The sequence below is a fragment of the Lineus longissimus genome, chromosome 16, assembly GCF_910592395.1.
Source record: "Lineus longissimus chromosome 16, tnLinLong1.2, whole genome shotgun sequence".
NCBI classification, from domain to species: Eukaryota; Metazoa; Nemertea; class Pilidiophora; order Heteronemertea; family Lineidae; genus Lineus; species Lineus longissimus.
In genome coordinates this window covers 2,498,606-2,525,462 of record NC_088323.1, presented here as the reverse complement: position 1 = coordinate 2,525,462, position 26,857 = coordinate 2,498,606, and the positions used below count along the sequence as shown (strand labels likewise).

Genomic DNA, 26,857 nt, shown 5'->3' with positions numbered 1-26,857 from the left:
GCGTCGGCGTCACAGCAGCGGGTAGTTCTAATTGGTTGCACGCATTGGAACATCGGAATTCTTTGTTCTTGGTTTGGATCGCTTGCAATTTTCATATATTTTCATTAACACAAGATGAAGATTTTCGCGATCGTACTTTCAATATGTCTCTTCCTTTCGGCATTTGGTAAGTAATCGATCATTTACTTCCCGACAACTTTTTAAAGTCTTACTCTTGTTAATTACTTTAACCGATTTATGGTGTTGAAATGATGTGCTTGTGTTACATAAAAGAGCTTACATTGCATTCAGTCGATATTTTCCACCCGTAAACGTACACCCTTGCTTGTAAGAAAACAGTTAAATTTTGACGGTCATAGAAAATCATGATAACTTCGATGTGTTGCTACGCTTGATTTCTGTTATAAAGCGCCATAAAGCCTGATCCATCACCAAAAGGGCAGACTGGTAAATAATTGCTACTATTTTGTCTATGGCTAATCTGACTATTAAGCAAGAGTGCGGGCCTTTGTGTAAACCTCGAATTACAAGCCCTATCTGTGGAAGATACAAAACTCTTCAATTACCGCTATCGTCTTTCGAAATCGATAGCTTTTTTTGACGACAGAATTTTCTACTTACTACTTTGTATGATAAGTCGAAAAAATGTGAAACACGTCAAAACCACAAGAAATCGAGGGAAGAATTCCCGATCTTCTATTACATGTATCATTTTTAATCAATATTCACTGTTATTGCACTGAGATAATATGCCAAAAGTTCCCAGTTGAAGACACGCATCACAAGTGGCGGAGGTAATTAAGCGATTTCTCGCAAGACCGAAGGAAAGGACACCTTTTCTGGTGCAAGTGACAAACGTCAAACTAAGTTCATCCTCATGTGTGAGTAATGCCAAGCTGAGGTGGCCACTCAGACTGGGCTTGGTGTTGTCCAATGAAGACATTTTCAAATGGTGAAAGACACACAAATTGGTATATATTTCAAAGCGGGTCGTACATTTTACGGTTTATGATAACAGCTAATTACACCCAATTACTCGCGGGTTATCCAAAGCTATCACAAGCAAGCAAACCTTCCCCGTGAATATGACAAACGGCCCGTCTCGAGTGGAAGTTTATGCTTCTGGTCAGAGTAATCACCACTTCTGGAGGTCACTGAAAATGGAATAATTGGGCTTGATTTTGTCTGATGTACCCATTTTTGAGATTGGTAGAAGAAACACGTAGATTCCGCGGTTGATGATGATAGCTTATTCTAAACATCGGAAGAAGCGCTATCTTCGAGGGGCTAAAGCAATCAAACGCAAGAACACCTTTCCCGGTTCTTGTGACAAACGGCCCACCTAAGTGGATGACTAGGTACGAAATGTTCCCACTTCAGTCTGAGTAATCACCGGCTCATAGGGTGATGGTAGAGGTGTAACTGCCTGGCGAAGAGATGTAAGTTGTTGATGGCAATCATCCACCCAAGGTCAATTCCCAGGTTGAAAATCCAAGTTAATTTCTTATGAAATTCTTACTTGAAATTGTCTTCAGTTTCATTTTGACTGTACACTGAGTGAAAACGCTTCTGTTCTGGATTTGCGATTTGGTCTAGTACAGGATGGTTACTTCAAAACATGGGGTATCAGGCAATAGGTGTTTGGTCACATCGATTTTATCAACAACTTTTTCGAAAAATCCAGGACGTAATAATAAGCCACTTAAGTTTCAAAAGCCTTTAAAGGAATTGCATCTAGTCGCCACAATACCCGATTATCCTATGTCCTTTGGTAACTAATAGGCTTAATACATGTAGAACGTTTTATCAAAGACGTGAACGACTGAAAGCTAAACGATACAATGGTATAACTAATCTATTAACTTGGCACCTATGGGTGCAAAATCTGCAAATTTACTTAACCTATTAGACTTGTTTAATTTCGCTTATCTTGAACGGAAACTTACATGGCGGTGCTAATAGATGAGACGGATGAATAACACTTTCTTGTTTAATGCCTTGCATTCTTTTGTTTGTTTCTGAAACCATTAGAGAATAATGGCTTCCTTTTCTTCTTTGTGGCTGGCTGTTCAACTTGCGTTACAGAAAACAGTCTGAATAAATTCTGTGCAGTCTTTCACAATGTAAATCTATCACGTATAACGCAACAAGCAAAGCATCTGTTAAGTTATTTAAAATGTGCTGAACTATGTGCTGAACTCTGTCAAAAGGTCCATGGAGAGTATATATAATTGTAGTAATTGCTACTTAAACTTGTTGAGAAAGAGATATAAGCATTAACATTACTTCTTCTGGGATTTCATAGAATTAAAAATGACAAATGCTGTGCACTACAACAGCCTTTATTAGATTATAAGCTAATTTTGGGAACTCGTTAACTGTTGTTGGACACTATGTGGATCCGAAAAGAAGACGTTTTGAACGAAAACTCAGCTTGTTTTAGTATATGTAGTCCAAGGTTCTATAATCACAAGAAAAGTTATAAAACTCGAGAAATTTTGGAAGAGGAAGTTTAGAAGGTGATGATTTAAGGATATGACGGAGTTCATGCGGGGACTGGAAGTTTGACATTTTGTCTATGTTTATTTTCCACACGATTCCTTACTAACAGAACACTTTGGGTAATAAATTCAGGTGGCCACCATAGTGTCAAACTTATATCAGTAACTTATAAAGATTTTGGCTGGAGTTGCGAGGAGGTCTCTGACTTTGGATATGAATATTTGGCGGCCATACTGTTTCATTCTGTTCTTGTGAAGTGTTCAGTGATCCTTTTTGAAAAGAAATCACGGCCATGCTTTAGAGTCACTCTGTAAACAGAACAACTTAAGCGCATAAGTTGCCTTCTTAAGTTCTCATTCGTCTCCAATTGTGTACCTATCTGAGTTTCCAGTAGACAGAGGTATCATACCAATGAGCACTGGCTCGTGTTGGTGGGATTGCACGGGAATCGTTGTGATTATTACTGAGGGAATGTATCGAGGTAATTCACATAATCCTACGATAATTATCAAGGCAATACACCAATTGTCAGATGATGCTTTCAGAATACAAAAAGAAGCTAACTGCCTTGATAGCTTCAAGCCTGCCTATGTTGTCAGTTTAACGATGGTAATGTTCTGTTTAAAGACAGTCGTGAGATCGGCGCCACGTTAAGGATGCTCAAAACGTTGTGCATTGACGTGCAGCACCACGTACATCATGTAGCGCAAATAACTGAAACAGCTGTCTGGTGTAAACATATTGAATGGCAATTCATTGCCGTATGTACATGTAAAACAAGTTAAATAGTGTTATTTAATCATTTGGCACAGTACTGATAGAGAAAGGAATTGTGAGTTTCAGACAAATGTCACAAGTTAATCCTCAGTAATGATGATGGAATCCTCGGGGCTTTTACGAACACAAAAGAAACCACAGAAAGTTGCGTGAATTTCCACTGATTCCAAGTAGAGTGTAAATTGCACTACGACTGTTTGTGGGTGACCCTAACACTCTCAGCGTAAGAATAAAATCTCACAATTTCGCTGGTTGCCCGAGCTGTCATCAGCAAGTAACGATCGGCATCCAAAGAACAAAGTAGCCAATGACGATTGCAATTAACTGGTCAAATTGCAAAAAAGGGTACGATTTCTTGTAAAATTGCGTGGGTTTTTGCCCACCGGTACAGCACAAACAAGGCCAATTGATATATTAAGCACCTGCAGCAATTTATCTTTGCCAGTTAAGCATAATTTCGGTCCAAGGAGAACCGGTGGAACGTTTTGCTGGTATTCATATGTTAATGTTGGATAAAACAAACCATGACATGATGACATTCATGCGTAGGCCCTACCGTAGCACAATTTACATACACAGCAAGCACTGTCGGCGGAACCCCAAACCGCCCTCTCGATCTATCCTTAGGCCGCGCCACTAGAGTGTCAACGCTTACGGACCCCAGTATATAGACCACCGAGAAACGATTACTGTGTTTCTAGCGTTCCCCATACAATGATGATAAGCACTATGAAATGGGTGAGTTCACCAGAAGCAGTGCCCTGCTAGAGCAAATCCTCGCCCAATAAAGTGTTGTCTACTGAATCAGATTCGTCCGGGGACTTGCCCGGTTTTTGTACTGTATCCGCAATCCCTACACATAAGTAGATCTCTAAGAACAGAACAGATAGATCATCACGTATACGGCTTGTGACATAAATTCAAGCATGATGCACACTGCTATCCACTGAGTCGACCCGGCCTCCAAGGGATTAAGCCAAATCTCTGCCAATATGTTGTAACATGCAATTCTTTGACAAGTGTGGTTGTTATATCTTCGTGTAAGTGTGAAAGCTATGATGTAATTTGTAGGAAAAGTTGGATTTTACCCTTAATTTCATATATAGCGTCAGAGATATCCCATTACTTCATCTCCATTGTGTTAATGCAGCACACTTGCCGCTCAGTACCATGTTTTAGCCAATGTTTGAACTGTCTAAAGAAAAGCAATATTTTTCAGGCCGATTTTGTAAAGGCATACAGAACTGGACTTCGTTGGTTTAACGATTGGAGGAATAAAGGGTTGGTGAGAGGCCCCCACACATAGAATCCGCTGATCCTTCGGCGTCGATTGCTTGATTAGGGAGGGGGTCAGGGTTTTTATCAACCGCTACCTCATATAGAAGGGATGTGGGCTTACATGTAGTAAAAACAAGATGTACGCTAGGCGTGCACGGGGATGGATTACTAACTCAGTCCTACATACTACGTACAATGTATGGTGATATGCATGGTATGCTATGCATATTGACCACATTCTTTTGTAGCTTGACATATTTCATGTTAAAGCCAACAGTCCCTTGGGCTAAGAAGGTAATCACCTCTAAGCGTTGCCAAATAAATATTGATGAAGGGAATATAAAATACCTCGTCAACAAAAAAAAACGGACCGCAACTTTAAGAGCAGAAGGATCATGTATTATTCATAGTGTTTTCATCTGTCTTATTTGGTATCTGTATTGCCTTGAGATTGTCAATGGTCTCGCCTTGATTGACAAATGTTTCATTCAACACAGACACAAAGATACAGGGTCCCAAGCCATGCATAACAGTGCTTGAGTTTGATCAATCAAAGGAATAACTGGGAGGAGGCATTTTTCTAGACCCTCAAAATGTAATCCAGAATACGCCATTGTGTTTCCGGAACACCTTATTACCAAAAAACAGGCAACATTAACTTAACACGTTTCATATTCACTTGGCGAGGTCATCAAAGTCAGGATAAAACCATGTCCACTGTGAGCTGATCCCGTCTTCAAAGATTTATATCAAACAATGTCATTGATATCACTGGTAATGCGACAACGATATTATTAATTCATTATCTTGCCACGGTGTCCTGGCGGGGTATGCTGGGGATGATTCGATTAGTCATGTTAGTGCGGTGACAAAAGTTTTATTCTGTTCTATACTACTGTAAACCACAAAATTTCCCCAGACAATCCGATAGAAATCTTGACGGATAAGCACCATTTTTGCTCAATACATTTTGTGCGTCTAATGCTCTTGCATTTAGAGGATTCTCTCAGGCTTTTGAAACGGTGCAAAAACGAAAGAGTATTGATGTGCTATACGAACGGACTACGCCTTCAAGGGTTAACAAATCAACTGAACTCCCGTGTCTTCTTGATGCGGGTACCCGAGGCGTTAAATTGACACATTCGCAAAACCTCCCTTCATATCCGCGTTTTCTTGATGTAAACTCGATTATCCAATATGCCGATGTTTGGAAGTTAAATCAATAAGAATGTGACGTTATTTGACATGTCAGTCCTATTTACCTTCCTACCTTCTCGAATGGGTTGATTGATTTGATTGGACTTTGACTTCAAGACCCTGCCAGTTCATATATACCCCTAATGGCTATTTCAGGTTGAAAAAAATGTGTCAACTGGTTAACACTGATGGTATGTGACACACCGGAAACAAAAACATACAAAATTACGCCACTATAAAAAAATAGAATTCGTCAAGAAGCCAACAATTGATTATACATCGTCCGGGGCAGTGTCTCGCGAAAGTGCTATCATACCCAATGGATGTCCGCCTAATTGCTCTTTCGCGGCGATTGTTTTTGGTTGTCTCATTTCGGCCCCATCCTATCCGTCTTAAATCGGTCGGGGGAAGAATTTGCTGCCACCGAGCCTTTTTAAATTCACAAGACAAAGGGCTACCAAAGTGACCCAAAATCGCATTATCATTAAATGACATCGCATGGGTCTAATCAGTTGGGTACGCCAAAAGGAATTCATCCAACATATGAGTCAATAGAGACTCTTTCATCATTTGATTCTATTCAGTTGAGTATCTTGTGATAGTACACTGTAGATTCAGATTGAAAATTGTTCGAAACGAATTTTTGCTGATAGGCCTTTAGAAAAACTGGACACAAATTGGACTTGATTACGCCAGGTGAGTGAAAATTTGATAGCCACGAGGAATTGAATGACGAAAGGCTAATACCATGACCTCTCTCTATTTATGTAGCCAACGGGATACCTTCATCCTTCCTTCAACAATATTGGTGAAGAGTGTCATCCTATTCAAAGTGAGGAGAAATCGACATTTTCTGTTATGAGAAGTCACTACACTTTATCGGTACAACACCGACATATATATAAAATATAACACGCCTGTCTGCCATCCCTGACTGTTTGTCCTGTGGTAATCGGAGTAGGGTATTATTGGCGTAGGCCTATATGATTACCAAGGGAACAATCTTTTTCCTTTCGAGAAACCTGACGTCCAGTCATGACTACAGTCGAAAAAGAACACTGGAACAAACTGTTTTTGATCCACGTTCATACACTTTTGCAATAATCGGTTAGTATTAAGAAGCCATACTGGTCGTTCGAGAGCATCGTGTACACCCTAAATCCGGTTTGGAACACTTGGTATTCGGGTTTAAAGAGCAGAATGGCTACCTCTAAATCCCCGTTCATATTTCACCAACCTAATCCAAATCCGCGGGACAGGCGAGTATGGTTTCGTTGATACTTTATCGAGAAACTTGAACATTTAAACAAGTACTAACAGATTACATTGGAAGCGCGCGGTAGCAATATTTTTACAGCATCGGCTCGTGAACACAACGTATTTAGAAGTAGATTTTTTTAAGCACAGTACCGGTATCAAAAAGGTTTTTTCTCAGAGCAGTAATAAGTTAGATTGTCATACTAATAATAATGCTTGATTTTTTTAATTCGCCAAGATGAGAATGACTGCCAACTCTGCCACGGCAGAACCTTCTCAAATCAGGAGTAAAGGCCATTGAACAAAGGTCAATGCACCCGCTGCAGCCAAGTCTGTGTTGGAAAACTGGTGAATACCGCCGTAGCCTATCATGCAACAATTGTCATCAACACATTTTGAATGCTTCGTCGCTACGTGCTCTAAACATCATAGCAATCTTGAAAAAAAGGCTGCTTCAAAAGGTGATTTAGTTATTTTACATGAAAGAATGAATGAGCCGGAAGTCATCAATGGCGACGAGTTTGTTCTGTTCATACCGGAATTCAGTCCGAATTGATGAATATTTTACTGCAATCGCGAGGGAAGTTCTATCAAATATCAATCAGACTCAAGCGATGAGGTGAACAAGCTACCGGCGCAGAAATTTTCATTATTGGAGTCATCCTGGTGTGTTTTTTTGGTAATCTGGGCGACCTAAGGACATGCGGATGCAGCAAGGGTTCATCTCAAAAGTGTTTGATTGCATCATGACTTCCAAGACTGCAGACGGCGCACAAAGTTACATCTCGGCCAGTGCATAATGAAAATAACACGGGCAGAAACTAATACTAGGTACTATTTTCTTATAAACTCCACCACAGTCAATAGTGTGAGCAAGGATTTATAATTCGGCCCTTAGTCGACAACAACTGCCTTGACTGCAGGCGGGGCTAGCAGCAACATCATGGCCATGGCCGGTGACTGATAACAGTAGCACCATCTCGCAAGGCACCAGAAGGCTGAAGACGTTCTCTCGGCCTTGTTCCAATACGGGATCAAGGTCACTCAGACCTCTATGAGATCTAATGGATTTTCTTTCCTTCAATTCAGTTTACTATGCAGTGCAATGATACTAGAAGTTCGAACTTGTTTAAGTGATAACTACATTTATAAAGATAGGACAGTTTTCACACCATTAACGAAATCAACACGCAGTCCCTTGGAGTTTATCCCATTCACCAACTGCCGCGTGCGAACTAAACGACGGATGGGCTCACAACTGGATCCTAGCATGCGAACATCCTCAATAAGCCGTCAGTGAGAAAACTTAAGTTGTCTGGTACGTGAAAACTTTGATATTGCATGTCTGAGAGGCGTTTTTACTTATCTGTAACACGATTTACACTCTCTGTAAGCTTTCAGTTGATAAGATACATTCTTCCGGACACGTTGTCAGCTTTCTTTTGATCGTTCATGTCACCAATATTCAAAATATTTCTTTCGTACGATCGAAGTGAAATATTTGGAATGTGTCGCCTGAAAAAATCGAAGGTGTGAAACAATTTTCTGTAAAAACGTAATGGACTTCCGTATGTACATGACACCTTGGAAGCCTACCTCGGGAAATAACGCGACAGGGATCCGCCGATCCCTGTCTCGCTGGGTTTTCGCTGCTAGGGAATTCCGTGAGCGAAAACTTTTGTTTGACACCTTGTTTCGCATCAATGATAGTGTCACCATTACTCATCTTAAGCTGATGTCAAGTGTGGACGTTTGAATCATCTTACACGTCTTCCTCTAGAAGTGTAGTGCCGGCAAAAAAGAGTCATCATATATGTGAGATAAAAATATCAACACCATCCCTTAATTTAGGCTCCATAATTTCGTTTGAAAAGTGATGCTTTTCTGGTTGATGTTAGATTTGTTAACTAAAATATTGTTTTTGCTTCGTGTGACAAAGGGCATGTGAACATGATACGACGCCATGACCGCAATGACTTAGATTTTTCACGAACTTCAGACCCAACCCAAAGTAACATCACTCTAAACTTTCAGTCATATCAATAGGAATTGGCTCACAACACCTTCTTACAGGAGTGTAGTTGTCAGTCGCATCGGAAAACTGACAAGTAAATGGATGTAATGGCAACTGGAGATACTTCATTCTCACGCGTGCTGTCCCAAGATACATGAAAAAAGATATTTCTTCTTTCCGTAGATCACGCGTGGATACTCTAATTCCGACATGTCCCGATCAATGATATCCTAGGAATGCTATCATAGCACTGTAGTACATCATGGCTAAAACTCTTAACCACCATAATTTTGCGCTATTTTTCTATTGGAAAAAAAACACAACAAAAACGTGCCGAAAATTGCAGGTTATCTGTTAAAGTATGAACAAAACGAATATAACTGTAAAAGTGTAACTGTAAATTTTGAAATATTTTAATGAACGGCCGAGTACCACGCATATCATAAGTGATAAAATGCCAGTCGTCATTCTTTTGCAAAACTGAGCTATTAAAACATCATATTGATACAGGCTGCCAATTTGTTGATTGTAAGACACTTATAGCCAACATTAACCAAATAATGTGAGACATTAAGAGCTTTAGAATGTGAAATTCGAACAACTCGAGCATACTACCATTACTATACGGAAAAATAAATATCACCATGTAAAGGAAATTCAATATGCTGTTTGCTAGTTTGATGCTTTATGCTGATGCTCCTGTACAAATAACCGACTTTGTTTGTTTCATGTTACATGAGCTGATACCTAATTAGTTCCGACGTTTGTTCGGCTGGGTGTGTTATCATGGTAATGATATTTCGGAGTTAGCAATCACCAATCACAAAATGCAAATTTGAGTTTTTGGTGGGTGTAGTTGCGAATTAGTGAATTCATGGAACAAACGTCAATTTGATTTCAGTTTAGTTTACATGAGTAGATAGAAATTGGTACTCAACGCAGGACTACACTCTAAATACTATTAGTAGTGTGACGCGGTGTGGCTAAGATTATTTAGGTGTTGCTTTGCATTCGAATCACGTACATCAATAGCTATTGCATATTACTGAAAGACTGCTAAACTCCTGTTTAATAATTGACGATTCGCCAAAATATCTGAAAAAAAATTCACGATTTTTTAACTCGAGAAAATTATTTTTCGCGATTTCTATTTTCACGAAGTGAGGTTAATGGCAAAATCCGCAAAAAAGTTTCGGTTAACAGATGCTCAAAGTGCACGTAACAGTATCGCCCATGAGGGTAAAGTATAATAACTACAACAGAGCCCCCCCCCCCCCCCCACACACACACACACCGATGAGGTACTTTTTCAACAATCACTAACTCCGGCGATGCAGGACGCGTCATGTTTTCCTTCAGGTGGTTTGCGATCGCTATGACAGCCTCAGCTCCTCGGATATACAGGTCAGAACCTGTCACCTTCACGTCTGACTAGATCCGTATCAAAATTGTATCGGTCGTGGCAGTCGTGTCCGATCGTCATGATAATCAGCTACTCAAATCCCCTCGGATGTGCGTGTTGTATTAATAGCCGGCTATAACGCTAGTCCATATCTACAAGAGAGACCGGGTGTGAGGTCAAAACGCTATGACCTGGTACAGTGTGACCAGACCATATTATCCACTCATCTCATAAAAAAGACGGAATCCTGTCCGTCAGAACATGGTGATTTTTTTTCGTTGTGAAGCCTGATCGCCAAGCCGATGATCTCACTGCTTACTTCTTCCTTTGGTCATCAGTTCTTCACCTTCATCTCTCGCCGCAACAGCATCGGGTTTGTATCGGTCGTGGGATTACCCAGCGTGCCCATCAGTCGCGATGATACTCAATTCCCACTCCTTAATATGTAGATACACATTCAATAAATCATACATCGGCTGAATTTACCGTTCATCAGCTAAAACATTCCAAACCGGGATGTCTATGGCGGACCCTGTTCCCTGGCGTGATAAACAGGAAAGCCTGAGGCGTGCAGCTGTAAACAATTTTGACACATTACATGTATATCTATTTCCATTACAGACAAAAGTGCAACTTATAGGTATAGTTCTGCTTTTTCAACATCATCAGAGTACGCATGGAGGTACGGGTTGCCATATGCTCTCGATCCTTACCTAAAATCTTACTAGGATCTTGTACTTATCGGTTAAAAAATATCAACCCCAAAAAAACAAGAGAACAGCTAAGCATTCGCAGAAAGAATAACGAAATTTCCGACAAGCTCTGTCCAATACATCGATTTGATAGCACTCAGAGTTTGCTATTTCTTTGTAACTTTTTGTAACGACTGGTAACGACGCGTTTGCAGCTGTGTTTTGGGAAAAAATTCCAGAAGCCAAAATTGATCAAATGATTCGAAAGCTTCGAATAAAAGAGATAAAAAGTAGAAACATAATGACCGTAACAATTCGAGAAATCGAATGCCTAAGTGAATTGATTAATATATCTTTGTCCCTTCCTTTATCGAAAGGACATACTTATCTCGAACAATCTCATAATCGGGTAACAAATTGCGAAACCTAAGATCGCCGGCGGGAAATGATAGGAAATGACATTTGAGGAAATCTTGGTGCGAGCTCATTTTACGAGTACATGATTGTACCAAATCTATCCCATTTGACATGTTTGATGACAATTATTTTGATTATTGTCTGTAAAGATAAAGGGTATGCATAATGTAAAGATGTACTTTTGATCTGGAGGTACACAGTTGTCTCTCCCGAACAGGTCAGTCCGTGAAACCAGCCGTGCTACATTGTCAGATTAGTATCACAGGTCATCTTTTATAAAAGTAATATCCCTTGTATCCACTATGGAACCATAGACTGTCACTACAGGGGGAAAAATTGACTCGCAACGATTGTATCGAAATGCACTTCGTCATATGGTTTTTGAAAACGCTGCATATCGGCACCAGTAAACAAAACGCCGTGATCATCGGACATACTGAGTGTAACAATATCAAATATTCCTGATTCTTGCCCATCTATACTACCTTCAAATATACAGTTTGAAGGCATGCACGCGTGGATTAAAGAAGAACGTTTAACTAGCTATTGGTTTCTCGAATCTATACTTGGTTAAAACAGTGTCGAAGCCTCCCGATTCGTTATGCTGCCAAACCTGAAAGTTCTTCTTCGTTTCTACAAATATTTCAACCCGTTTCATCGGCAGCTCTTCTTCCGCTGAAGATGAGACGTCCGACTCAGTATCAGTAAATATCGCCTCGCACAATAGAACCTCTCACGAACAATATATGATGTCCTGTCAGCGATTGTCTTTGCTCAATGCTAAGTAAACTTTATATGCCGGTTATGATGAAGTATGGCAATGCTTCCGACAGATACCCAGTCTCGTGTTGTTTAGGAGCGATTACAGTTCGAGGCTAATCATTCTGTTAACGAAAATGGCTAATTCACGAGCTGAATATCCAATCCAACTCGCCTGCGTAGATTAGCTGACTAACAGCGACCACGACGGCCAAGTGGTTAAGGCGTTCGCCTCGAGAATTGAAGCTCTAAGCGTATATCAGCTCATCTCCAAAATTCAATACGTCAAATACTCAAAACTAATACGCAGATTACTTATTGATGTTTGGTATGGGGCAATTTATATTTAACTTGTCAGAATATATTGTTGCGATAAAATAATCAGAAATGATATTATCGCGCCTGAGCATAACGTAACTGTTTTCATTGGAAATCAATTCTGACAGCCCGATTTAAAGAAGTCAATATCGAGACTGAGTAGCGTGCTTGAAACAATTATCAACTGCAGTCATTGGGTAGATGTACAAGTTCCGAAAATTGACACTAATGGAGAGCGTACTGTAAGTACAGGTCAAATCCCGTGGTACTTAGTACAAGTAAGTGATTCTCCTGACAAAACAGCGTGTTCTCTGTATAATAGGCGAAAAATGATGTGATGGCTATATTGCTTGGCATGGCCAATAATAATGTGTGCATAGTCCCGTATCGTTCGGTATTATTAAGGTATCCTATATCATAAACGGGGTTAGGAACCTCTGACGACAAGGAATCGGAGCACCGGATCTGTCCCGCTGCTGTACTCCGGTAGCGAGTGATGATATTGTATTTTGTTGAATCTGTCTGATGCATGTTTATTTAGTAGCATTATCAGGTATGTACATAGAAACACAAGACAGGAATCGCAGTGAAAAAAGTGGCTATACGCACTCGAAAACGCCTTTATTGTGAGTAAAATGGCAATTCCCTCCCGATGTAGGGGATGGTGACTAATACAAACAGGATCATTTTAAAATTACCATACTGCACTTGAGCGGATGATGACAAGAACCCTACTTGGTATTATGCTACATGTGGTGGCGCATAGCGGTAAGCATGGGTATTATCCTCCTGGCGGGCTAAATCACATACCCAAGTTAATGTTTGGTGGTGATATTGAAATAATTTGATTAGTGTCCCGGGACGGTATCATTTCCAATGAAATCAATATAGCATGGGATTGTTGTTTATGCGTGGTTGCCCTAACTACTTAGGCTCAAAGAATTGTGTTATTGACAATACATATTTTCAAAGGGTGGCCGTGTCTGGTATATATTGATGGCTTTGTTCTGGGAAAGATCTACCTTACCTTTGGTCTCAACAAGGAATGCTCTCCTTATCCAAACGCCATGCTCACTCATATCACCTCTCTTGGTTCAAATGTACTTTCTATCCCAGTGTAAAGTGACTTTATGATCACATGTCGGGTCAGACTGAACCTGATAGCGATACATCATATTCCGGGTCACATAATCTATCGAATAAAACCTCCTTTTAACTACGTACTTTCAACACATAGACCAGCGATTCAATTATTACTCTAATCCGAAGTAATTCAAGTCTGACATTGAGCTCTCACAATATCTCGGAAGGCAGGGATGCGAAGTAAAATTAGGTTTTGAGGAACCTGTTTGAAATTGATAGTAGTATCATGGCTGCGAATTGATTTGACCCACAAAAACATATGAATCTGATGCTGATGCTACTGTTAAGGTGAGATCCTACCGCTAAGGAGACGGGGAAATGATCTCTGTCTGCCATAATTGGTCGGGCTTTATCTTGAAAAGAGCAGTTTCAGGAGGCAATACGTTATTGCTTAAGTCACTGGTATGACATACATTCAATCCCTCACAGCTCAAATTTATACCTTTTTTTAATTCTTGCTGGACATGACGTGTAGTGAGACCATGGCCTGCTTAAAAAACTAGGCAACGACAATAAAGTTATTTGACTTGGGTAATCTGGTTATTCTTTCACTTTTTACTAGATAGCCCATGCACTCACATCAATCTCTCCCCCATGATGTCATGTGTGTGGTGTTGATACATAGAACCAGTGCATCGGCAACACCAAGGATCCTGGTTGAATGTCTCCACCAACACTTATTTAGTAACCGCATTCCAGGTCAGATGATAATGCAGCGGTGTGCAACTGAAATAGAGTCAGAAGTGCTCTAGGGACGGGTCAAATACCCCTCCCTGCTTTAATTACCATGAGGTTCCAGATTAGCAAAATCTCCCAATTGCACCGTCTTTGATATTTTGGTATTTCTGATCATCAAAGAAGAAAAAGATCCCTTATCGAACTGTACGTAATCATATATAGCCAGATTCGGAGAAAAGAATGGCAAAGCTGGTATTTGCGCCCAAAAGCTTATTATATCAACTGAGTTAGCAGTTTCAGCCACTCAGAGCACGACATGGATCGAACAAGGCCGATTCTATAATGAACTATGGTGTATCAAACTGCAAGGCTTGTAGCACTTGCACAATACTGACATGTATATTGTTTGGAAAAGTTGAATGCAAGGTATATCTAGTTATGTCATTTTCATAGTAGTCTAAAAGTTAGACTTCCAAAGAATTCTTTAATTTCTCGTTAACATGGCATATCGCTCACTCTGAAAAATCCATGTTTTCATGCTCTTTGTCTCCTCTACCTGGATGTGTTTGAATGGTTTCGCAAGGAATGTTTTGAAAATCGGTTCCTATACAAGAAGTATTAGGAGATAGAATTAGTTGGCGTTTATTATGCCCCCACGGGGGATTTGCTTCATATTATCCCGTTGATGAAGAAGCAAAATATAGCGGGCTCTCTTTTCCTTTTACCAGCTTCAGAGTTCGCTATAAAGTATTCGTGTAATCACCACAACATGATATCGCGTGGCCGCTAAAAGAGAGTGTTTAGTGTGTCCTATTTAGATGTAGGCGATACCAGGTCGTTCATCCAGAAAGTCAAGATTGGAAGTCAAACCCACGAGGCAGCAAATGAAGAGCTTCATCACAAAAACGAGATATGCACCAAATCCAATATTTTTTTGCTAACAATGGCTTTGATCATAAAATGTACCATCGTTATTCAAAATTTCGGAGCATTCGAACCAACCGTATTTTTTTACGATAAAAACTTCCAAAGCACGTGTAATGCGTAGGTAAAATTGCAAAGCTCAAGATTTCATAAGCGGCGAAACTCTTCAAACATTTCCTTGTTTTCTTGGTACCTGACACGAATTTCCCGTCAAAGACATGATACAATATCATCATCCAACGAAACCAATGCCTAACTACACCATGATGTGGCAGAGTAATGATATAACTTACCTGGCAGCTCTGGTCTCGGCAGAAAAACTGGCAATTGCAACTAAGCCTTATCCAACCACGCACTTTTGATATTACGTGTATTTTGCTATTCTGGGATATTTTCCTCGAGATGTATCAGCTGTCATAATTGTAAAGTACTTTCTGCCCTTCTGCACTTAAAGAAGAGCTAATGGCTGTTGACCAACCGCTTACACCTCTCACCATCACTCGCAGGCCGAAAACACGTAGAATATGATTGCTCACGCGTGAGCACCGCTTTGGCCACGCGGATCATTGGAAAGCACGGTTCATACTGTGTGTATAATTCATCAGTACTTGAATGCGAAAATATGACTTCATATTCCTGTCATTAGCGTTTGGGAATTTCTTTATTATCGGTAGGACCTTACAACTAATGTGCGTAATTCTTTGTTCAACATTTTTAAATAGGACATTACGTTTACCTACCCCTTCGACCTAGGCCTTTGGTGTTGAACAATAGCCGACCTGAGCCATGCCATACCGCGGGCAACCTTTGTCACTAACAGCCGATGGTATATACTTAAGTTATCTGTGCTGCTGATAGGTGCCTAAAGCGTCGGTACTCCATCCCATCCACTTAAAAACCCTTTATCTCAATTCCTATTCAGAGACTAAATGAGTTCAAACAGTACTCCTAACATTACAGAAGAACATTTCGCCCCAGGTAATTGAATAAATCTATCAGAATGAAATGTCTCATGAATTTGTCGAAAAAATGGATCCTATCGCTACATTTTACTTTCAGTTTTGTGATATGTCAAAATGATGGTGTTGGAGTTACACTTACCGTGCCCCTGGCCATACACTCACTTAATCTTGTTAATCCAAGTTGCTTGTTAATTAAAAAGTTACCTTTCCAGATATCTAAAATGGCCTAAAGGTACATTTTGTTGGCAATGAAAATGTACCCTTTACGTCGCATTAATTGAAAAATAGGCCGATATGGACCTATTGGGTCTCCTCTTCGAGTTGAAGGACATAGCAAATCATCCTTATCAACGCTAAGTTGCGCTCGGAGACAGATGTCATGGCGTTAAATCATAGTTTCTATCCATTCAAAATGGGTCTTCGAGGACAAAGTTACAAACAGAATGCCAAGAAAAACCTAGTACTTCATGTCGTCACGGAGTGCAAATATCCTCGCAAGCATAACAGCAATATTCAGTCTGCTTATTGAAAGTCACATCAGGGAGCGAACGACTTCCTAATTTACACCACCACGGCCGGAACAAGCAGTACGAAGTTTAATTAAGTCAACACATACAGAGTGTATCAATAAAAATGATACATTACAGGTGAATGAGTTCACTGCTATAGCTACCGCGTTGGTGCCTCTATGAAAACCTATCGGACAAGTTTACCGATTTATGATTAAAGCGTAGTATATTTTACTGTACCCACCGTGCGGACAGGTAATTAAATACTTACATCGTTACTGTAGGTAAATCAAGAAGAACGTTCAGAGTGTTCGAAAATTATATCATCCGCTGACTACAGAAAACGTGAGAAAATAGTGGGCGTTTTGAAAATATCAAAATTATAGTGGTAGCCGGTCCCTAAAAATGTAACATTTGCAAAAATCATGACAAAATGAAAAAAAGTGTCTGTCTTTTTTTATGAACCACTCGCGGTATACTATTCATGGATTGCAAGGGACACTCTCGAAGCAAAACTTGTCTACGTTATAGGACAAATTGCACCGGGTTATGTCTCCCAGCCACAGTTCTGCAGCTGAGATAACACAGCGTTCATCTTCAGATCATAAAGATAATGTAAGGTTTAATGAAATGAGAAATATCGAACGGGTGTGCGGTCATTTTCACAGGGCGTTTCAAGTGGAAATCAAAAAAGCGTCACACAAATGAGCCATTTACATTGCTTCGTCTTGCGATTTAAATCGCATGCGACAATAATCGCCTGGTTTTGATGGTCATCGCTGGTCGTAGTGACCTGGGGCTGAGTCAATATCAAATCCGACTATTACTGGTTTACTAACAGACGAGAGATCAACTCAATGTGTTAATAGATAATGAAAAAAACTCGAATTCAATTTAAAACCTTTAACGAACAGTCTAGGCCTCCAAAGGTTTCCTTTAATACTTTGTGGTAAGTCGTCGACACGAGTTATTTTGGGGAATTATACGAATTGGTTTCTTGTTAACATGAGTTATCAGGAAAAAACAACACGGTGAATTGTCGTGTTAACAAGCCTAAGACATTAAACATGTTACAATTCGACAGTTTTTTACGGCCCTTAAGGCCGCACGCAGAATAAACCTAAAGGTGAAAGTTCTAACCATGAAATTCCTATACTTTCCTTTTAAAGCCTCAGCTAAAACAGTTATTCATTTTGTATCGCTTGGCAAATGCTTTTTCGGTTTCCTTTTGTAAGAACCCCTCTGGAGTTTGTGTACGACATTGAAAAATACCGTACGTTCATAAGCATCATCTCATACTTTACAAAAATAGCAACCGCATATTCAAAACTGACCATTTACCGTTGGTACTTTTTCTTTCTTCTTCTTTTCTGCTCCTTCTACGTTCTCACTCTAAGTCGAACAGTTATCCTACTCTACTCTTCCTGGCCTAACATACTGCATTACATGATTATAGAATGCGTCATAGTTATGTGGGAGTTGGTATTTTCAGCTTCGTCTATTATATCAAAAACCCGCCTTCCACTTATAGCTTACATAGCTACTCTCGACACTGTTAAGAGACTATGTCCCGGGGTGTTGCACACCTGTTGTCAATTGCATTTATGGCTATATTATTTGATTTTGTCGGATGCGGAAAAAGAAATGCAATTTGGGTCATGGGGTGTTGCAAATAAATTGGCCTCTGCGGTCCCACTGGGTTCCCGGGTTACACATGTGATACCTTGAGTCGTGTTGGCCAATATCTTGAAACCTTTTATGGTTTAAGACAACTACATGTAAATTTGCGAATCCTTCTTATCTTTCCAGTTGCCACCCTGACAGACGCCAGGTTCGCCGACAATTTTGAACAGGATGACAAACGTGACGTCACAGATCTGGATGATGGCTTCGCAGATTCGGCTGACGTAAACAACATCCCAGTCCTCAAAAGATTTTTCAACGCCTGTCCGAAAGGATACTTCAAAAATCCCGTTACACAAAGGTGTTACCCAACCCTATCAGTGAGTATCGGCCTACTTTCAACATTGCATGTTGACTTTTTAAATTATATTGATGCCAATGAAGCCAGTATTAAAAAAATCTTCAAAAAATGTGTGGTTTTCGCCAGGATATTCAAGCAGCTATCAAACAGAGTGGTCAAACGTGTTTTCACCTGGTGAAATACGTATATGTAGTGTAGACACCGCTATCATTGCATAGCTTACAAGAAGAATGGTAGTAAATCAATTGGCCAGACAAAAGGTAGAAGGACACACAATTGTTAGTAATATATGTATAACTGGCTGAAATTGGTTTCAATGGATGTGGTGAAAATAAAAATGCACGTTTTAAGTATGTTTTATGAAAATAACCAATATCAGTGAATATCAGCATCTCAATATTGTAGTTTCTACATTTCAAATTTATGCGTCTTCAATAGAACGATGTTTTATAATTCATGTATATGTTGCATGTGCATCAGCATCGAGCATGCCTTATACCATGCATTAAGCATGGTCATCGAGCATGCCTTATACCATGCATTAAGCATGGTCACCGCTACTCTAACATTTAAACATCTGAATGGCGTGGAATATTATCGTCGTTTGCCCTTGAGCATGGCCGATAACATTTAGCAGAACAACTTTTACCCTCAGATTATTAGCATGGATTTGGCACGAATCTGCATGTTACCTAGGAAGCCTGACCATTAGCATTGTGAGGAATAAAACGATATGTCTTGAGTCGCGACTTGTCGTTTTATTCCACGTGGTTGCTTATGCTCACCTCCCTGTAAATGCATGCTTTATTCTTTCTCTTTTCAGTTTTTACGAGGAAGCCAGCAAAGGAATAGATATGCATTTAGACTTTTAAAGCCTGTATGTTTATCACCTACTATTGTGATTATACTATTGTTAGAGAACCACACTGTTTGAATCCATAACAATAGGCGTATTATGTTCTGCTAGACCCGATTTAATGCTATTGATCAATTCTATTCACAGGTGATTGTGTAACGATCAATAGAAATGACCGGATCAAGCAGAAGCCAAAATTCCGCCTTATTGTTCTGTCCATTGGAGATAATACAGTGTGGTAGCTTATTGCTAGTAACCATTTCCCGAGTGTTTCCCTGTAATATCTAAGAGCATGATTGTTATAGTGACAAAGTGAGCGCTGTGATAATCCAGCTTTAGACAACAAATTTCAAACTCTTTTGTAAAGCAGGTCTACATCCCGCGCGATACATTAGCCTGCGCTACTGCGAGATGTTCGGCCTACGTGTACCGCTTGGAACGCATCTGCTATAAACCTAAAGACGTATCCTCAGACAGGATCTAATTTATTGTCATCAGCTTATTGGTTGGGTGTGAGAACCATGGCCAAGGCAATCGTAACAAAAGGAACATAATACGTTCATCAGACCTCACAAATCTGCGCTTAATCACTTAGTGGGTGGAACAAAGTAATTAAGAACTTACTGCTGGAATCTAGGTCACATATTCATCTGATTCAAAGTTGTACTTGGGTATGTATAGGATAACTGCTGATGGTTTCAATCATGTCGGTAACTCTGATCTGTGATATGGCTTTCAGCCTCTACATGATTGCTTAAGTAATGCCTAGAACACGTCCAGCTATCGGGGAACTCCAAGTGTGATTCTTCTTCTTTTCCTAATTTAGCGTTCGCACTTGGAGGAGTTCTTCTCCAGAACGCAATAATTTTCCTCCAAGGTGGGATGAATGCTTTTGCCTGTGTGACTAGGGCTGCGCACCAACTGGTTATTGGCCGGGTGAGTCCGACTTCGGCCTCAGCTGGAGGCTAGAGGCAACTGAGGACATCGGAAGCTGCTGTCCAGTTGGATCAGTGGGGGCATTTCTACTTCACCTTTCATTACAAGGACAAACCATCATGTCATGAAAGCTACATGCCCAGGGTTGAAAACGAGCGGCTGCAAACGAGTAATGGGAATCGAACCCATGGCCTCAAAATCATAAGGCCCAGACAGTAACCACAAAGGACGCCATTCCTCTGGGTGGTTGATAAAAGTCATCGACATGTCCTGCATGTATGGTCATCAGCTTTCAACTTTCAAAGAAAGTTTGGGAAGATAATCATCTTCTCTTGTTTTGGAGATCAGATACACACGACACTTTATTGGAAAAAAGGGCTCAAAAGAAACCGAAACCCTGCCTCATAATTGGCTTAAACCTGGTTCTGTTTTTTTCCTCGGTAACATGATATTAATAGTCGGCCAACTCCTAACTGCACATAAGAAAACAATCCTGTTAACTTTGGCTTATACTAGGTGTCTCAAAAAATATATTTTTGGTCTTGAATAACTTCAAATTACCACCAGCGGACAAGCTAGCTGTAATTTGCATTCGAATGCCATCTGAGCCCGTAGGTGCCATTACGTAAAGTTTTATCGATTTTCTCTTTTCAGTTTTTGAGAGGAAGCGGCAGGAAGTAAGCATGATGTCACGTGGGAAAACAAGGGATGCAGACGTTACGGACTTATTTGAATAATTAGGGCATTTCATTTGGCCACACCTTGAATTTAGCACTTGGTCTGTTTGGTATGGCCTTGAATGGTTTAAATTCTTCAGGGGTTATATCACCACATTCCAAGTGTAACAACACTATATTTGATAGAATTTCTTCAACATTTCTCTTTTTAGATTTTAAACATACCTATGTTGATTGTGACTTTCTTCTAGATTACGCTATAGTTTAGCTAGCCCTAAAAAGACCAAGATCCACAGTTTGATACAGAGCCTGTTCAGAAAATGTTGCTGGATGAAGATTCAATTCCCGAGTAGATAATAATTTTATGTGAAAAAATATCCAAATTAGAGTAAGGTATTTTCTATCCAGTGGTATGGGGATTGCCACTGGGATAATTATGTACATGTATAAACAGACCGATGTTGATGTCTTATGCAACATCAGGTTTTTTGCTAAAAAACTCAAAGTTATGTAGATATCCAACTTCCCAGAAAAGACCGAAAAAATCTTGAACAGCAAAAAACTTTAGTCTGGCAATTCGCAAGGACAAAGGACAATTTTCGAATCTAGTCAATTCTATGTCATCGCTCATTAGAGAAATTTCAAAAGCAGAAAATGGTGTATATTTTAACAGTTTTGTAGTATGAATAAAAAAGACTAGCCTTATTTGGGGTGGTTGTTTTCTTTCATATAGGGAGTTGCATTGGTGGCCATATTCTTATAACGTACCCATTTATTCAGTATCCGACCCCCTCCCTTTGGCCTATGCCTACGCTTAGCGTCCCAATTATGGGCCCATGCAGTTTCGGATAAGGCTTTAGCTTGGTGGCCATAGAACACAAAACGAACAAGAACGCCTGTATATTTTACAAATAAGAGTATTCGTTTATTATCTTTATACATATGTGCAAACAATCCTCCTATTCATAATAACCTATGATAAATGACTAACAGACAAAGTACATAGGTCTACACCTGGTTAGTCACAAACCCTGAACGATACTGTTAGTAGATGGTTCTCAACCGGCCACATACCATCTCAGCACTTTGTCATGTTGACATCATGCATAAGCCGGTGACAGACTCAGAGATATCCAATGCCAAATACTATGAAATAAAACTTTATGGTGCCGATTAATAAACTTTTCACGAAAAAGCGAGTCTATACCCCGCATCACTATAAACAGCACTCAACGTATTCACAAAAGCATCTACCTCGCTACTAAAAAGGAGAAGAAGAAGAATGTCTGCCAAAGAAAACAACAACTTTCTGCCAGACTCATGACCGTTGAGTGCAAAGTACATAAAGTTTTAAAAAGAACACATACCACAACCGTTTCATGCAGTGGAAGTGGAAAAGCGCATCCCCAGTGGCGAGCATAAAAACGTACCCACCGCCAGACAGACATCTTAATGAACAAGAGCTCGTCACCAATGCCACTAACAGGGTTCGAATTGATATGCTGGTCATAACTGTAGTGCATCTGCTTATTATACAGTGTTTTTGTTCAAGAAGACCAGAATATTGATTATGTAATCCAAGCTAACGAGCCGTTTGTGTGCTCTCTTCAGCAAAAGTAGCTGTGACTAAAAATGTCCGCAGCCAGGATCGCAAGGGATAAAACAAGCACAATACTATTCAGAGATTCAAAAACTCGTTGACAAAACTCGTTGGCAAGACAACATTACAAATCCCCTCCCTCCTGATCCAGTCACATTGTCGCCATACGGTTTCGTGTTTTTGCCTATGCCATACCATGCCCCAAAAACCACGACCGTATAAATAATAACGATGAGCCACGTACTACTTGGTAGATTTTTAGGAGTGCAGTGTCCCGGCAGCCAAGGTTACTTTGGATGAAACGGCTTCTGTATCGATTTCCCGACAAATCTTATGGGCAGTTCCCATGCCAAATGAACACTCACTCCCTCACTGTAAGAACGCATAACACTTCCACGGCAAATGATGGGATAGGGAATAGAAATAATATCCTTATTTGACACAGTAATGTCACGATTGTTTTGTTGTTTGAACTGATAACACCACTACCAACACATACATGTAAGTATAAAATACACAAAACTTGGTAAAAATATGTCACAACTCTTTGATTAGCCAATGAATGCAGTCAGATATACCGTCGACAAAAATTACAAGAAATGTTGTGTATCTACAAGAGCCGTTTACGTATACTGATTGATGCTGTGGATAGTAATTGTGACGAAAAATGGTCCACTTGCACGTCACAATTTTGCTTCAGATATTTGCATACACCATTGTATTGCACTCTGCCGTAAACCCCCACTGTACTGCGATATAAGAAACTACGGCACCTTTTTGGCGTTACCCAAGTCAATTTTATAAAGGCAACGACCTATATTCATATTATGTATCGATCATTGGCTTTCAACATGAATAAGCAAGTCTGATTTTTTATTACCGGGCTCGATCGGCACTGACGATGATTATTTACCAATCATAGCGGATATGATCAAAAATCAACAATGAAAGTTTATTTTGAGTATTACGACACACGAAAAACTGCAAATGCCATGATAATCTGACTACCACCAAGGGATCTACATCACACGTCCGTTGACTTTTGGCAATTTTGGGCTTGTTTCACTGACGCGGGTACCGCGTAATCAAAGCTAAAACTGTCGCTTACACCAACACTTTCAAGATCTACGTCATCAAAATAATCATTTAGATCTACGTCACTTCCACGATCGTTGTTAAAGAATTCGTCATCACTCGTGATTCCTGGTCGGTAATTGTCGTATTCCGACTCGTAGGCTGCAGAGCTAGAATCGTAGTTGAGGTTCGGATCGCTCCGGGAGAGTTCGCTGCAGCTGCCGAAGGATGATAGACTGATATTGTCTGGCTGGAGGAGATATTGCCGGAGTTGGGGCGGGATGTTTAGCGAGCAGCGCGGCAGTTTGGGGCTCGGGTTCGCGGAGGACGCAACGGAGCTCTGCCCGTCGTCCGCATCGCTTGGGATGTAGTCTAGGCTTCGGCAGTGGCGTGGAGGTAGACCAAATTTCTGGCGACGTTTGACTTGGAAAGGTGGTTGATGAGGTCGCACTTTACCACCCTGTGCTTTTCCCGAACCAGAGTTCAATGTGGTAGGTTGAGTATCAGACTGTGTACTCTCAGTTGAGGACTTATTGCACGGAGGTGGCAGAGAGTTCAAGGCACAAGCCTGTTCCGGTTCGCAGCTAGACTCTCGCGAGTCGAACACATCTCCGTTCTCCTCGCTTTGACTGGTCCCATTATGCTCAGGGCTATCGGACTTCCTCTTGCCAGAGCCAACACTTGGCGGTTTCCCGGCACCAGCTAAACTGGTCGGACCTGATTCAGTTAGCTGATGCAGCGTTTCTACAAAAGACATCTCCTGCTTGCGAGTGTGCTCGGGGATTTTAAAACTGTCTTTTTTCCTCGGACTTGACTGCCCGGGGCTATTTTGGGTCCTTGATTTTGGTCTCGCCGCCGCTTCGCAACCATTTTGCATATTATGAATTTTCAAATCACGCATTGTAATGGGCCCTATACCAATGTCGTAAGACACCGGCTGTAATGAGATCAAAGCTTGATCAAAGTCATCATCCCGCAGCGCATCATCATCGGTATCCCCTACCGCTGACGATTCACCATCAGGGTAGTGCCACTCCTGCAATCCATCCTCCAGATCAGACAACCCACAATTGCTAGTGCTATCATTTTCATAGTCAGTTCTATTCATATTAGACTCAGCATCCGTATCTCCAACATCAGTTTCACCAAAATCAGTGTCTCCGACATCAGTATCGTAGGTGACGTCAGTATCGATAGTCATAATGCTCGCTCTGTTTGGGTCAGAGTCTGGTTTTGCATGCACCTCAGGTGGCGGACTTCGTTCCGGTATACACATTTGTAATCCGTCAATTACAGCCAATACTGGCGCACTGCTTTCTGACTTAGAAGAGCTAGCATGATGGTAATCTGATTCGGGTGAAGATAACTCCTTTATCAGTCCGAGATCAGGAGTTAAAAGTTTAGGCGTTTTCACTGGTGATCCGTTTAGCGGACTCTTGGGGTTCGGACTCTGAGGTGAATTTGATCGGAAGCTTTCGTCAAAGCTTCCATGAGATGACTGACTCATTTGCGTAGGCGACAGCGGATTTATAAAACCCAGGGCGTACTTTGGCGAAGTGACACGACCAACGTGTTGGAGAGTCTGTGCCCTTTCTTCAATATGAAGAGGTGCGGGTGGCCTTCTCAATTTGTCGAAATCAGGCGCACTCATTTTTCGGTTTTCTGTTATATGGCAGTCGGTGAATAATGGCTTCGTGCATTCAGGCGCTCTGTATTTGTGTTCAGGGGAGGTTGGCATGACCTCCGGGAATACTGGTTTTCGCAGTGCTGATTCCCTGTACTTGTGTTCCGGCGATTTGATCTTGGTCTGTACTGGTGATCGCGGCTTGTTATAATTCGGAGCTTCTTCATTGGCGACTTCTAGATAATGCGGCTTCAGATTTTTATTCTTCAGAAAAGAGGCACTGTCCAAGCTGTGTTGTTTGACGACTTGCGGTCGCTGTGGCTGGACCCCACCTTCACTCATCTGCCTGCATAGTGGCGCCCTCGCAAGATGTACAGGGCTCATCTGGTTGGTTTGGTTGCGAATATGACCCTGTGGCAGAGGCGGCAACGGCCTCGTGGGTGAACCAGAAGTCTTCGAACCTATGAACTTAAATCCTTTAATTTGATTGTTCAGCAACTCCGTCCGATTCCCGAATATCCCAACCGGCAACTGCTGAGGCCGATCACCCTGCATCAGATTGTTCGCCTGCATGTATTCCGCTTGCGACGAATCCGCAAAAGATGTTGACTGAGTGCCAGTCTGCGTTGGGTAGAAGTTGATATTTTTGAAGTGGACCATGGGAAGTTCGGGTGAGTTTCCGACCTTCGACGAAAGCGTGCTACACTGCGCCTCATTATTCAAGAAACTCGCCAGAGACGAATTGCTGCCCTTGTTTCGCTTTGCGCTGCGCATCGTATCCCGTGGTGTGGTACATTCACCGTTATTGCGCCTTCCCCATCCACTGATGCTGCCAGGTGGAGTCTGGCAAATATTCTTGACGGAGTCGCAACTGGGGCGTTTCCCTGTTGACGCCAGGAGAACGTCTGACCCAGTCCGCTGCAGGCTCTCCATTGAGACCTTCTCCGGTGACCTCTGCGGTGATCTCAGAGAGTAGTTCGCCGAGAGAGACGATCGTATACTCGTATGGCTGATCGGGCTACGGGTGAAACTGCCCCCGCCCGGGAGAGAGAAGTCTGAGAAGCTTGTGCTTGGTTTTCGTCGCAGTAAAAAGTAGGTGGTCATGAAGCCTTTACCCTTCACATTGATGGTACCTCGGCATTGGAAGTCGTAGCGGTCCTTGAGGATTTTGAATACTTCTTCTGTTGTCTGAAAGGAAAACAATGAATCGCTGAATCAGTGACAAATAACCCCCAGCACCAATATGGCACGCCGAGGCCTTCCAAATTGACCCCAAA

General features: G+C 41.1%; 2 protein-coding genes across 6 annotated transcripts in view; one reads left to right on the top strand and one right to left on the bottom strand.

The window, feature by feature from the left end:
• On the top strand, positions 1 to 21,987 carry LOC135500419 (uncharacterized). Of its 2 annotated transcripts, XM_064791877.1 has the most exons (4): positions 1 to 166; positions 18,639 to 18,832; positions 19,637 to 19,690; positions 21,260 to 21,987. In XM_064791877.1, the coding sequence occupies exons 1-4, from the start codon at positions 115 to 117 to the stop codon at positions 21,284 to 21,286; spliced, it is 327 nt and encodes a 108-aa protein (XP_064647947.1). In that variant the 5' UTR covers positions 1 to 114; the 3' UTR covers positions 21,287 to 21,987. The 2 variants fall into 2 exon arrangements, with proteins under 2 accessions (XP_064647947.1, XP_064647948.1); XM_064791878.1 differs by lacking the exon at positions 19,637 to 19,690.
• Positions 21,988 to 22,183: 196 nt separating this feature from the next.
• LOC135500106 (adenylate cyclase type 1-like) overlaps positions 22,184 to 26,857 on the bottom strand; it is a 48,618-nt gene continuing 43,944 nt past the window's right edge. For all 4 annotated transcript variants that reach the window (XM_064791312.1, XM_064791316.1, XM_064791315.1 and 1 more), the window contains one exon: positions 22,184 to 26,768. In XM_064791312.1, coding sequence (XP_064647382.1) covers positions 23,907 to 26,768 — 2,862 coding nt within the window. In that variant the 3' untranslated portion in view covers positions 22,184 to 23,906. The remainder of the gene's footprint in view (positions 26,769 to 26,857) is intronic.

Excerpts from the sequence above, each read along its gene's own strand:
- LOC135500419 (XM_064791877.1), top strand. The coding sequence starts at position 115 with ATGAAGATTTTCGCGATCGTACTTTCAATATGTCTCTTCCTTTCGGCA. Across the intron at positions 18,833-19,636 it reads GGTGTTACCCAACCCTATCA|TTTTTACGAGGAAGCCAGCA; the intron begins GTGAGTATCGGC and ends TTCTCTTTTCAG. Across the intron at positions 19,691-21,259 it reads CATTTAGACTTTTAAAGCCT|TTTTTGAGAGGAAGCGGCAG; the intron begins GTATGTTTATCA and ends TTCTCTTTTCAG.